The 13,822-nt window shown below is 30.2% G+C and overlaps 1 protein-coding gene across 1 annotated transcript in view; it reads right to left on the bottom strand.

Moving 5' to 3' along the window:
- The window catches only part of LOC123530927 (protein mono-ADP-ribosyltransferase PARP14-like), a 37,508-nt gene extending 31,296 nt beyond the window's left edge, over positions 1-6,212 (bottom strand). The window contains exons 1-4 of the mRNA XM_053517248.1: positions 6,189-6,212; positions 5,555-5,722; positions 4,629-4,694; positions 1,019-1,201 (exon numbers count right to left, since the gene is read on the bottom strand). Of these exons, the coding sequence (XP_053373223.1) occupies positions 1,019-1,201; positions 4,629-4,694; positions 5,555-5,675 (370 nt within the window). The 5' untranslated portion in view covers positions 5,676-5,722; positions 6,189-6,212. The remainder of the gene's footprint in view (positions 1-1,018; positions 1,202-4,628; positions 4,695-5,554; positions 5,723-6,188) is intronic.
- Positions 6,213-13,822: the final 7,610 nt, after the last annotated feature.

The following is a 13,822-nucleotide window of genomic DNA, read 5'->3' as shown; positions in this document are numbered from 1 at the left end:
TACAAATTTATACCTGCGGATATAAAATTATACCTGCAGGCATAAAATTACATCCACGGGTACAAAATTATACCCGCGTGTATAAAATTATACCTGCAGGTATACATTTATACCCGCAGGTACAATTGTTATAGGCATAATCTTGATATCTGCAGGTATAAAAATTGTACCTGCGGATATAATGTTATACCTGCAGATATAATACAATTATACCTGCAGGTACAATTTTTATACCTGCGGGTACAAAATTATACCCGCGGGTATAAAATTATACCCGCAGATACAAAATTATACCTGCAGGTATAAATTATACCCGCAGGTACATTTCCTATCCGCAGGTATAATTTCATACCAGCAGGTACAATTCTTATATAGCAGGTACAATTTTTATTGCCGCAGGTACCATTTTTATACCTGCAGGTATAATTTTATACCTGCGGGTACAAATTTTATACCCGCTGATATAAAGCTATACCTGCAGGTTTATAATTATACCCGTCGGTACAATTTTTATATCTGCAAGTATAATTTTATTACTACTGGTGGTATCTGGGAACTTTTGACCAAAACGGTACGCCATACAAAACTGCTAGTATGGAACTACTGGCTTTAAAATATTTATAAAATATGAAAATGAGTTGAATGAGACACACTATGTAATGCATAAGGGTGTAGTAAAGAAGAATTAACTGAGAAACAATGCAACAAGTGATGATGAAGCTGTATAATTTACTGAAATTTTAAAACTTGTCAGATATAAAAAAGACATGGGTATAACGCTATCATACAATACTGTACTTTGTGTTATTTACTTGTGTTTTTGTTATTCCAAAATCGAATGTGACCAAGAACTTCAATTTACGTATCAATTTTAATCATCACCAACTATAGCACTTTGTTTATGAAAAGTTATAATAATTTCACACTTTCTGCTAGACATTGTCATAGGAATACTTAGGAGGCATCATAGTAAGTGTTTGATATGATATAAAAACGACGTACGTGAGGAATGATTTACCTTTTCTTGAGGCTGCAAGAGCTGGAAAAGCAACACTTTCTATTTTTTCTTCTTCTGCTTTTTTTAAACATTTAATCATTGTTTCTCGTACACTATACGGTTTGACAGCCACATGCATTATGAATTCACTTTTCAGTCCCGGTGCAGACGTAAATCCGATCTTATTTGTGGTCAAATCTTGTTCTGTTTGAAATAAAACGATCATTAAATATTATAATTCTTACAACTTATGGGCGTAACAAAAATTGAAGAAGATAGAATTGCATCACGAAAATATCTGCCTATGACGGGTAGAACTCGTGGACTTCGCACGGATGGAAGGGTGTTAGGTTTTTAAACTTCGAGGTATAGGAAGAGAACATCGTTGGATTATATTGGTTTATTTACACTGTTTCTAGTACTGAAATTCAGGACTATCCTAGAACTCCCTTATTTTAAGCCACGCCTACTGGTACATTTTTGGCTATACAGATATTACAGTAACACTTTCTCTCCTCAAAGGAGACATCATTTATGATAACGTGTAAGCAATTTTGGCATAAAAAGTCCAAATCCCGGACGGACGAGACTCCATCTTACGGGCGTAACAGAAACTGAATTGGATGGAATTTAATTCATGATGAAAAATTCCAAGTGTCTGTGGCGGGATTGTGACAGGATGGACGTACCGACCGGGGACAATAAATACCAGAACAAACCAACACCCATCAGAATATTGACAAATTTATTTACAGAAAATGATTATGTACAATGTATAAATGAAAAGTGAAAAAAAAATTACTGTAGGAAAGAGTAAACCAAAAAAATCTGAGCTCAGTATCTCTTTTTAATAGGTATAAAGTCCTAACACTAACAGTTCCGTGACACAGGTATTTCCGTTAACTTCGAGCACTAGAATAAACAACATATCTTCAAATAAAGTCCCTATAAACCGTGAAAACGTTGGCTCCGTTTTGGACTCCCTATGATGGTAGGTGTTTGCATCCCTGAGCTGACTTCAGTGGATCACAAAAATCATCGTCTTTGCGGTTTACGGCACAACCATGGGGCGAATCGTTCTGCACTGGGAAAATCACATCCAGGCGAGTGAAGATAAAATAACCTCGGATATTGTACTTCTGAGTCGTGACATCACCAGGTAAAGTCGTCTGGTGGAAGAAGCTAAAATATATAACATATGGTAAGCACCATAGCAAAACACAAGTCAGGGCATAAAATTGCTCCTTTTGGTACACCATACCTCCGTAAGCTCCCATAAATAATTCGTGCTACTTATACAAAATATATTGGCTACTTTATTCATACGTCACGTGATTGAAATACGTCACTTATTACTCCCATTATTTCAAAAAATAATTACTTACAAGTCTAAATTTAAAGTATAGAAATGTGATGAAAAGTTTATGATGAAAAATTATAGATACGGAAATGATAAACTACAGCTATTATTTACACCTACAAATTAACACAACGCAATGCAAATTAAACATTATACAATAGCTAGTTTGAAGGTAATATCAATTTCAATTCAACAAAACGGACATTTTATCGATACGCTTTAGACCGGCACACAATAATTTCAAATTACAATAACATATTACTTACACGGTACTAGACTTGCCACATAGATTTATACATTACAATGCAATGCAGTAACGGCGTTCCATAATTAACAAAGAAACGTTTGACATATGTTTATGACAACGAGTTTACAATTATCATGTTACACAATTTTCAGTACAAATCTTACAACTTATACAAACGAAACATTTTAGATTCCTCTTTCGAAATAATTTACAAAAGCCTGAAAAATATAATAAATTACCCTGATATACCGAAACTAGCTTATCTCGTGCCGAAAAGTAAATCTGTTACAAAATTCTGTAGAATGAACAAAAATTTACTGAATAAAAAAAGTAATTCAAAAATTATACAAAAAATCTAAAAAGTAAATTTCTTACCTCGATCGAGCATAAATTTCTACCCAGAAAAATTCAATTTGGCGTAAGTTCGTCTAATGTCGAAAATGGTGTGCACTAGGCATATCTAGTCCAGTCTGTTTTTCGGGTTATGTCCTGGCAAATACTAAATTTCATGGGACTCACGGCATATGCGTGGACTCAGACTATTTTCTTTTTCACGGGAATCACGATATAACCGGGAAAGATGACTACTTTGGCGCGGATTAAACTTGATAATTTAAGGCCCATTATAGTGGTTTTGAGGATAAAAAACATAAATTTCTGAAGTTTATAAAATATCAGCTTTCTTATTACTGAACCGAATTTAATAAGATTTACATGGAAATTTAAGTTATGAAATTCAGAAAGACATGAGAGGTAAGTCATGCAAAATATCTGACATTTACCTCAATAACTCAAAAATTTACAAAAAGATACAATACCTGCATTTACACAACAGACACATTGAGGCCCGTATATCAGTTTGTGACAGGGATTCGAAACCGGCTCGCACGGTGGAAGTCCGAAGCTCTTACCACTGAGCCAATGGATGATTTCCTGACGCTGTTCTCAGAGATTGGTTTTTATCTTAAAAGCTATGCGTACGCGACCGTAACATAACTGACACCTAAGCATGCATTCAGTTATGTTTATGTGTACATATTTACATTTGCCCTATCCTTTTCCATTGAAATTTTTGACGTTCACTTCGTATGAACAGCAAAAGGAAAGGCGCAAAAGTTACGTCATCGCTGCTTAGTGATAATCGACCGCTGTTTTGACGACGTCCGCGTATAGTCAGGGAGAACGTTCCATAGATGACGTCGCAGTTGTTCAGAATAGCCAGGAAGCTGATTTTAATGTTAAATGCTACAAGGTATATGCAATTCATAATATTATATAGTTTACGAATGGAAAGGAAATATAATGTAAATATAAGAAATGAAACTTTTTTTTCGGTGTTTATGCGACATGAACGACAAAATAGGATCGGCAAATTAAACATGAATCGCTAGCGCGATTTGCCGATCCTATTCTGTCGTTCATTTCGCATGAACACCGAAAAAATCATTTCATTTCTTAAATATGCTCACTCTGTATGATCTTGTTTACATTTACACATTCGATTGTTCCAATTTAAAGTGTTGTACGGGTGGCTGCTTTCATTAAATTTGGCTTTTCCAGTTGAACTTGACCTTTCATTTCTTTATTAACATACCCTTTTAGACCAATTACATCTCGGCATTATTTCCAATAAAATAATTTTCATCCAATTAAATCTACTAAATCTATTGAAAAGAATCAGTCATTATGATATGAAAATCAATGCATCCCTGTTGCATTTCATATTCATAATTAATTTGATTTAAATTGAATATTTATTTCTTCTGAAAATGTTTGAATACTAAAATTGCTCTTGTCTACATTTACACAACTGTAGTAAAATATTTATAAAAAGGTACAGGAAAATAAGAAAATGCATTCATGAGACATAGATTTTCAAATAATTGACATACATTTCTGGAAACACAAAAGGGACCAGTTTTCATGCAAAATGATACAGTGGCTTCACTTTGGATAAAGTATCCTTAAAGGGATACCAGTCAGAAAAAAAAGATGCTAATACTGTTGAAGAAAACAATACTTACTTATGTTGTCTAATTCATCTGCTAGAAGTTGACCACACTTCTTTAATAAAGCTGTTGTGACTGCACCTAAGTAATGAGTGGAATAGAAACGATTGCTTCATTTCAAAATATACATTTTTTGTCAAGGATTCCACTTTCAACGATGTCATTTGTGAGGTCTGAGTAGTCGAACTAAAGACGTTCTACCTTACTAAAAAATGGCGGCAGACAGACTTCGACCGACGGATTTAATGCGCAATTAGGAATATTATCAACGTATAAGTTCATCCTAGCAATTCTAACATACTTGATAGAGGGTCAGCAAATACACATTTGTGTTATTTATTTTGCAGTATGGCAGTTTCTAACAAGTCTATGTTTAAAGTTCCTACCATATTCGTACAGAGAAAAGTGAACCCGTCGTACGTGGAACTCATGTGAACAATCTTTGTAGACGCTCACCCCGCCAGAAACTTTTGTGTAAAGTTAATGCATAATCGAACCAAGTTCTATTAGACTCTAACGGATTTCTTTTTGAAAAATTCGAATAATTTTAACAATCTGGGTAAAATGTTACCTAAGAAACATGTATGTGATATTGCGAAATCGGGCTGGCAGTATCTGACAAGATTTTTTTAAATATTTTCTTTTTCGTTGTCACTAATATCAGTTCTGAAATGAAGTGTTTTGAAAGGACCACCCGAGGAACATTTCTTTAAAGTTTATCGACAATTACTCTGTGGTAAGGAGATATTGTGACAACGGAAGGGCGACTGGCATTGGGTAAAAAGTCAAACAAAGAATCTTATTAACATTATGAACGTATTGCATTAATATTATTTGCGTTTGCAGGAAGTCAATTAAATGACATGATTTTTACATTGCATGCGTACAGATCAATAAGAATCCAGTAATAAAAGTATCATGTTATATCATGTTATGTGTACCTTTTGTGGAAGTAAAATATTCCTCTAACCAACAGATAATACACTTTGCATCATCTTCAGTCAAGTCGCCTGCTTTTAACGCCACTGACACATTATCAAAAATGAACGTCTCGCTCGTCATGATGTTATCATTACGAGAAGCATCCCTAGGTCCCAGATATTTGACACCTAAAAGTAAAAAAGGAGTTAGTATATGTAACTTTTAAAAACGATGGCTACTAAACAAATTATTATATATGTTTATCTCGTTTTATTTGCGAAAAAGTAAGAAAAATCTCTGAATAAATCTCCACCACCAAAAACATACTAAGCATAATAAGCGTAATTTAAACTTATAGTGTTCGATCTAGAGCATATATATAGTCCGATAAATACCCGGCATGACCAATAATATCCATTTGAGACCCTGTATTTGGTTTGGCTTGTGAAAAAGCATTATCTTATACTAATTATACAATTATAACTCTAAGTATACAAGAGGCTTTTATACGAATGTGGGATTTCAATGGTGTAATGATTTTTGTCCGATTACACCCCGAGAGACTTTTTTCACAGGTTTTACATTAATAGCTATATGTCTGATTTCCAGTGCGAACATTTTATACTCTCCGATATTTTGCATCTATTAATCTACCTTTTGATACAAGCGCCAATTCTGCAAGCCTGCTTCAAAAGCCTGTATAAAACAAAAATATATCAAACACTCAAAACGAGCAATAAATGTGTTTACAGTCGTAATCGGATTACTGTTTTAATATAAGAGACCTATTTCATTGAAAAGAGTATGTCATTTCAATAGACTATTAATAATCGTATTAATAGATTGTTTTATCTTTTATATTTGATGAATGTCTTTCACCTGTACCATTTTGTTAAGCCTCAATATAGGATACTATATTTAGTTATAAAGATATTCTTCTTGATAGCAATTTTACGTATTAGTAAGAATTAAAGTATTCGTGTGGCATTATAGGACATTATATTTATCATAACTTTCTTTTAATCTTAACAATGGAAGATCAATCATATGTTAATCAAAGCGATATATTTCATTTTCTTATTTTTGCTAAATTCATATGGCAGGTCCGTGCTTGAGTCCTTATCATCATGAAATATCTCAACTCGATGAAGCATGACTTTATTTTTTTTCTTTAGATTGTACAGAATATCATTTAAATAAACTGACATGTGATAATGTGATATGAACTGAAAAATAACTACTAATATTATACGTTGTGTAATATGTATAATCATGGCAATATTTCATTATTGACATTTATAAAATATACCATATGTATTAAAAATAGACTACATCAGGCCAATGCAGATGCAATGAGTCTTCTTTTTTTCAAAGAAAACGCCGTTAATTATTGAAAACCGAACTACATGTGCACCTGCTCTTTCAAAAATGTTTTTTCCCCCCATCCTTGCTTTAATCAAAGAAAAAAGAAGTATTTACCTAAGAATTTTTTATTGAAAAATATTGTTCTTTTTCTAAACTCATAAACAGAATATCATACTGTAAAACCATTCTCACTTTTTAAATAGTGTAAAAGGATAGAACCACCCCTATAAACGACTGTACTCCACCTCTTCCTGTTGCGACCTATCAAAGCAAACAACTCATAGGCCGAAGGTTAGAAATCGTCTTCAAATCAATTATTTTGCTTTACACGGTGTGTATATTTAAGTTTTACGTTAAACCTTAGCCTGCTGGTGGCAAGTAATTCTGCCTTTGCAACCAGTGCAGATCAAGATCAGCCTGCACATCCGTGCAGTCTGATCATAGTCTGCACTGTTTGCCATTCAGTCAGTATCTTTTTGGTAAGCACCCATTTTAACAGTTAATGGTACTGTCCAAATTGAAAGATGGACAAGTTCATTATAGAAATTTAGCAGGGTAAGGGTTAAGTTTAACATAAATATGTGTATGTGGTGATATAACAGATGAAACAGATAAGTAATGTTAACAGAATGCTGACAAAATGTTGACTGATCGGCCATATTTTTATATGTTGAATGTATCCAGGCACCACGACGGTCAAAATACTTTTTCATTTGTATGTAATCAAAAGTATGATTATAATAGTATTCAAAGAGAAACGCTTCATGTCTCACTTCCTCTACCCTTTTTTCTATTTTCCTGTCTTTCTTTTTAAGTTTAAGAATTATTTCAGCTAAATCATCAACTCGTTTTGTTGTAGCAACTTCAGAAGCAGATAAATTGTCAACAACACCTTTTGTTCTAGCTAATTGTGTTTCTTGTTTTAAGAAAACATTTTTACTTTTGTAATTTCTTCAGCATTAGTGGTAATTTCTTCAACATTAGCGGTTATTGCTTTAGTATTAGCAGTAATTACTTGGGTATTAGCAGTGATTGATTCTCCTTGTTTATCTGATATTTTAACTACAGAGTCCGAATCATTTATTATTTTTTTAATTTGATCATTAATTATCTTAATTGCTTCTTCTTGTTTAGCTGATATTTCAACTACAGAGTCCAAATCATTTGTTATTTTTTTAATTTGATCATTAAATTCATTAATATCTTCTTGTAATTTTTTTGTAATATTACTTAATTCTGCATATTTTAAATTGTGACGGTTGTCAACAATACTAATCCAATTTCGAATTTGTTTTTTAAAGTCATCTATTTTAGAATTAATTTCTTTTTTAAAGTCATCTAATGCTGTGTCATGATCATCACCTCTTTGTGAAGCTGCCTTTTCCAATTCAGATTTATATTCTGCAAATTTATTTGAAAATAATTCTAATAAATCTTTATGCTTATTTTCAGTTTCAGTATTTAGTTTATTTATTTCTGTTCTGATTTCTAACTGATACATATTTTGTAACTTTTTCTCAGCTTCAATAATCTTGTCTTTTAGTTCTTCATGTTTAATCATACTATCTTTTAATTCTTGAACTTGAGTGAATAAAATGTTTAAATTAACTCGAAATACTTCTTTTATGTTGTCATCTGTCAAATCAGATTTCTCTTCAAGTTCTTTAATAGAATCAACCATAGCTTTCATTTCTTCTTCAATTTTACCTTGTAATTGATTAATTAATAATGAATTCTTTTTAAAATCTTTTGTTAATTCTTCAATATTCTTTACTTCTTCTTCTAGTGTTTGTTTTATACTTTTGATGTCTTCAAGTTTATAGTCATCTATTACACTTTGAATTTTTTTATACACAAACCGTCTTGGAACTGCATCGTTGGGTTTATCTGGATTTCCTAGGTTGATTATTTCATTACCTCCCATATCTAATGCTCTATTCATTGTGTTATCAAGTTCCTTATTTCTGTGAAGATACGATTCCGTTTCCTTTTTAAGCTTTTTGAATTGCTTTTTAGTAGCATAATCACTTAAATCAATATCAAATTTAACTTTACTTATACTGTCAGGTTGATTAATTTGTTTTACATCATTAAAAACTCCCATTATATAATTATTATATATTACCAGTAAAGTTTTTTCTTAAAAACTTCCTTGGTTTGTCAATATATAAGAAATCATATTTTTGATTTGTTGCATTAGCAAAAGTATCACGATCTATATTTTGTTCATTACAAATCCTATCATTTTCCATTTTACCTGGACTTTCAAATAAAATATAATGTGAACAGTTAATTCGAATATCCTTTGGTGTTTTATAGTAAGACTGACTTAAATAAATAACACAACAGTTTTTGTGGCGTCCTTGAATAAAGTATTTTGTTATTTCATTTTGAACTTTTTTATCTTCACATACAAAATCATCAAATATTACTACTTTTTGTTTTTCTGATTCAAGATTCTCACAAGGTTCAATTTGGTCGGGATCAGCTGAATATTCAAGCATTTCATTTGGATCTAATTTAATCTTTTTTGCAATTTGATTTAAGTTGTTAATTAAATCTTGGTATTTAGATTGTTCTAAGTTTTTAGCATACAAGTATAATTTATCATAATATATAAGAGGTTTTCGAAGTATATGTATTAATGTATTTGTTTTTCCAGATCCAGAAGATCCACATATTAACATTCTAAAACATGAATCTGGCATAAAAGGATAAAATTGTTTAAAGTTATTGAATTTATCATTTTTTGTATCATAATTTGGAATTTCCATTTATATAATATTACATTATTTTACAATATCTTACATTATCTTACATTATTTTACATTATTTTACATTATCTTACATTATTATATAAATGCAATCAAAACTTAATGAAATGATAATAAGAAAAAAAATAGTCTTAGAGAAGAAATAATGAGAGAAAAAATAAGAAAAGCTACAAATCGGGATATGTATACTGAAATTTATAAGCCAATTACTGAAAAAATAGAAAGTCAAAAAGAACAATTATCAAGTCAGTTAAAAGCATTACCTGGAATAAAACAACAATTAGCGTTATTAGGTGATGAAATGAAAGACATACAAACATACCAGGGTGTACCACAGCTATTCCAAGAACCACCATTACAACCATTACCACAACCATTCCGAGAACCAACACGATTATTACCGCCGGAAGATACTATGGGTTTGGAAGAACTATTCCGAGAACCAACACGATTACAACCATTAAAAGAAGGTGAGTATGATAAAACTGAAGAATCAGAAGAATTTCCTGAAATTGTTTGGACAAGGCCGAAAGCAAAGGAAATACCTATAGTAGATTTAGATGCTGATTTGGATAGTAATGTTTTAAAAGAATATAAATATTACAAACCGTCTAAAATATTTGACTTTTTTACTGCAGATGAATCTGATCCAGATAAAATAGATAAAGACTATATTGAAGATACAATAGATAGTGTTAATACGAATATCAAAAAATTAAATGGTTCAATATCTAGCAAATCAAAATCAAAAAATCCATATAAAAAAGAAAGAGCAAAAGAATTAAAACATGATCAAGATGAACTCATAAAGTACAAAAAACGGTTGATATATACTTCTAAGTTAACTCCTACATTTAGACAAGATGGACAAGGAATAAGATATCATAACCCATATAAAGTTTCACCAAATGGACAATATGGTAATTTAATTATTAACTTAAATAAACTTTATGGCCAAAATAAGTTAATTGCTAAGGATAGAATAACTGGAAAAGAAGTCATTAACACTAAAGTTGATGATGATTTAATTGATTTGATTAATAAAAGATATAACAATAAGAAAAAGCATTCAATTCATTCAATAAAAATATTTAAAGAATTAACAGAAAAGTCAGGATTACCTATCAATAAAAGATCTATGAAATTTAAAAAAGTAATTAGGGGACAAGGTTATGACGTTTGTCCATGTAATCCAAAAGAATTGGTTAATGACTTGGAGTTAATTTGTGGTTCAATTAATGCTGGAAATAATAATGAAGAACTAAAAAATGAAGGTATTAGAATAATTGATGAACTATTAAAAATGAATTCTCTTTTACCAGAACAACATGAAAAGTTATATAAAAATTATTTTTCTTGAATATATAAATGGAACAAAAAATAGTATTAAGTTCTGAAACAGTTAAAGATAATAAAAATACTCCGAGTGATTTTACAATTAGATTTAGTCGTTCTTTAATTTTAGATAAAAATAAAACTTATGTTGTCGGTTTGGATAGTATTAACACTATGACTTATTCTTGGCATAATATTAGTGATGAATATGACAATAAAAGAATTCGTTATCATAATGGTAAAGAATGGAAAGATATTATATTTACAAATGGTTCTTACAGTTACACAGATATTAATAATTATATTAGGGAAACATTAATAAGTAATGATGATTATGAATTTGATAAATCAGAAATTGCTCCAATAAGTTTGGAATTTGATTTAAGTAGTTTTAAGATTTTGATTTCAATTACAGATAATTTTAAGTTGGATTTGGAAATATCAAATTTTCATACATTGCTTGGATTTGAGAAAAAAAATTGGAAAATACTGAATGGGGAACTAAAACACCAAATATAACTAACTCTGTGGATACAATTTACATTCATTGCGATCTTATTGATAATTCACTTGTTGATGGTAATTTCAGTGATATTATCTATGCTTTAAGTACTGCAGATTTAACAAGAGCTTATCCATTTACAAAAGAACCACAAAGAGATGGATATTCTGAAATTAATAAATATATTATAAATTCAATTAGAATATATATTACAGATGTATTTGGTAGAATAATTAATTTTAATGAGGTTGAAACAAGTTTTACACTAATTTTAAAAGAAATTAATTAAAACTAAAGTTTTAAAACTTTAATTAAAACTTTTATTAAATTTTAGTTTTATATAATGTACAAGAAAGTTTATGATAAAAATAAAGGAATATTTATTTATGTTGATGCTCACACGGGAAAAGAAATCATACACGGGACAGGTATCTTTGACACTTTAACGAAATTAATTCAATCCTCAATTAGCACAGCTGGAAAAAAAGCTTTGGAAACAGCAGGAAAAGCAGCACTTGAAAGTGGAACAAAAAAGGTTGGAACAGAAGTTGGAAATTTAGCTGCAGCAAAGCTTGTTGAAAAACATAAAAAGAAACCTGCTCCGGCAGTTGGTAATTTAATTGCTAAGGAATTACAAGAAAAGAATAACAGTAAAAATAATAAGGAGGAAAATATTAATATAAGATTAAACAGATTATTGTCAGGATCTGGGACTTTAGCTCGTGCTGGAACTTCAGCTCAACAAAAACGTATTAACAGATTAATTTATAAAAACTAAAGTTTTAACTTTAATAAAAAATAAAATAAAAACTAAAATAAAAACTAGAATAAAAAAATAAAATAATATATAATATATACATGTTTAGAACAAAAGAATATTGTGAAAGATATGAATTAACTCCTATTCAATTAGATACAGCTTTAATATCTGTTTTGGGAAATAATGTTAAGCAACAAAAAAACGGATATCACTTTACAATTAATGATAGAAGTTCATATTTTGATTGGTTTAATGGTTATTTGAAGTAAGTTTTAAAGTAAATAAGCTTGCTAATGGTAATAATTATGCTGATGGAGATCAAATTGCTCTAATTAATAATGCAGCTTCTTTAAAATTGATCAATTAGTGGTTAAACAAAATGGAAAAATTGTTTATGATTGTAATAATTTATACAAAGTAATAAATGTAAAGAATCTGGTTGAATTGTCTGAGGATTATGCAAAATCAACTGGAACAAATGAGTTTATTTATTTAGATACTACTGATACTGCTGCTGTTGCTGATAATTCAGGTTTTAAATTTAGAAAGGAATTAATCGAAGGTGGTAATGAGGTAAATGCTAAGATTCCATTAAATAATTATTCATTTTTTCAGGGTTTAGAAACTAATATTTTACCTCCAAGTCAAATTCAAATAACACTGCAGCTGACAGATGATGATGAATTAATTTTTAGAGCTAATGCTGCTGATCCTGGTAGAGTAATTGTAACAAAATTAATTCTATGGGTTCCACGTTTGGTTTTTAATGAATTTGGGTTTGATCTAATTGCTACTGAAAGATTTAAAAAAGCAAGATGGTCATACCTTCGGGAAATGATAACACAATCAACTGATACACGACAGACGAACATAACTTTTAGAATAACAGCTGGTGTAACAAAACCACAACATGTATTTGTTTATTTACAACGACCTGACAAAAGTAATGCACAAAGACAGAATCCACATTTATTAGATACATTTAAAGTTGATGCAGCAGATGATAATGTTTGTACTTTGAGCTCTTGTCGTCTTGAAGTTGGTAATGGTGTTTTTTATCCAGAAACAGAATACACAAGTATATCAAGAATATATGATGATGTAATTAATTATTATTATAAACAAAATAATAAGACTACTGGAAGTCTCTTAAATAGATTTAATTTTCAAAGTTTGTTTGGATTTGTTCATTTTAACTTGGAATATAAAAAGGAAGTAACTACAGAAGATCCTAAGCATATTACATTAACAGCTAAATTAAATGTTCGGCCGGCAGCACATGTCCGTGTTTATGCAATTGTATTGTATGAGGAAACAGTTGAAATAAATACTATTGGAAATGAACTTGTTATTGTTTAAATAAAATAAATATAAATTATATATAATGTCATCAAATTATATTGAATATAAAGTTAACCTTACAGATGGACAAAAGAAAAATTTAGCACAAGCTTATAATAATAAAATTCCACATACTTTTAGATTAAAACATGAACAATTACGTGGAAACTTCCCTTTACTTTTAACAAAAACACAAATTAATCAAATTAAA

The sequence above is a fragment of the Mercenaria mercenaria genome, chromosome 11 (assembly GCF_021730395.1).
Source record: "Mercenaria mercenaria strain notata chromosome 11, MADL_Memer_1, whole genome shotgun sequence".
NCBI lineage: Eukaryota > Metazoa > Mollusca > Bivalvia > Venerida > Veneridae > Mercenaria > Mercenaria mercenaria.
This window is presented reverse-complemented; position numbering and strand designations above follow the sequence as displayed.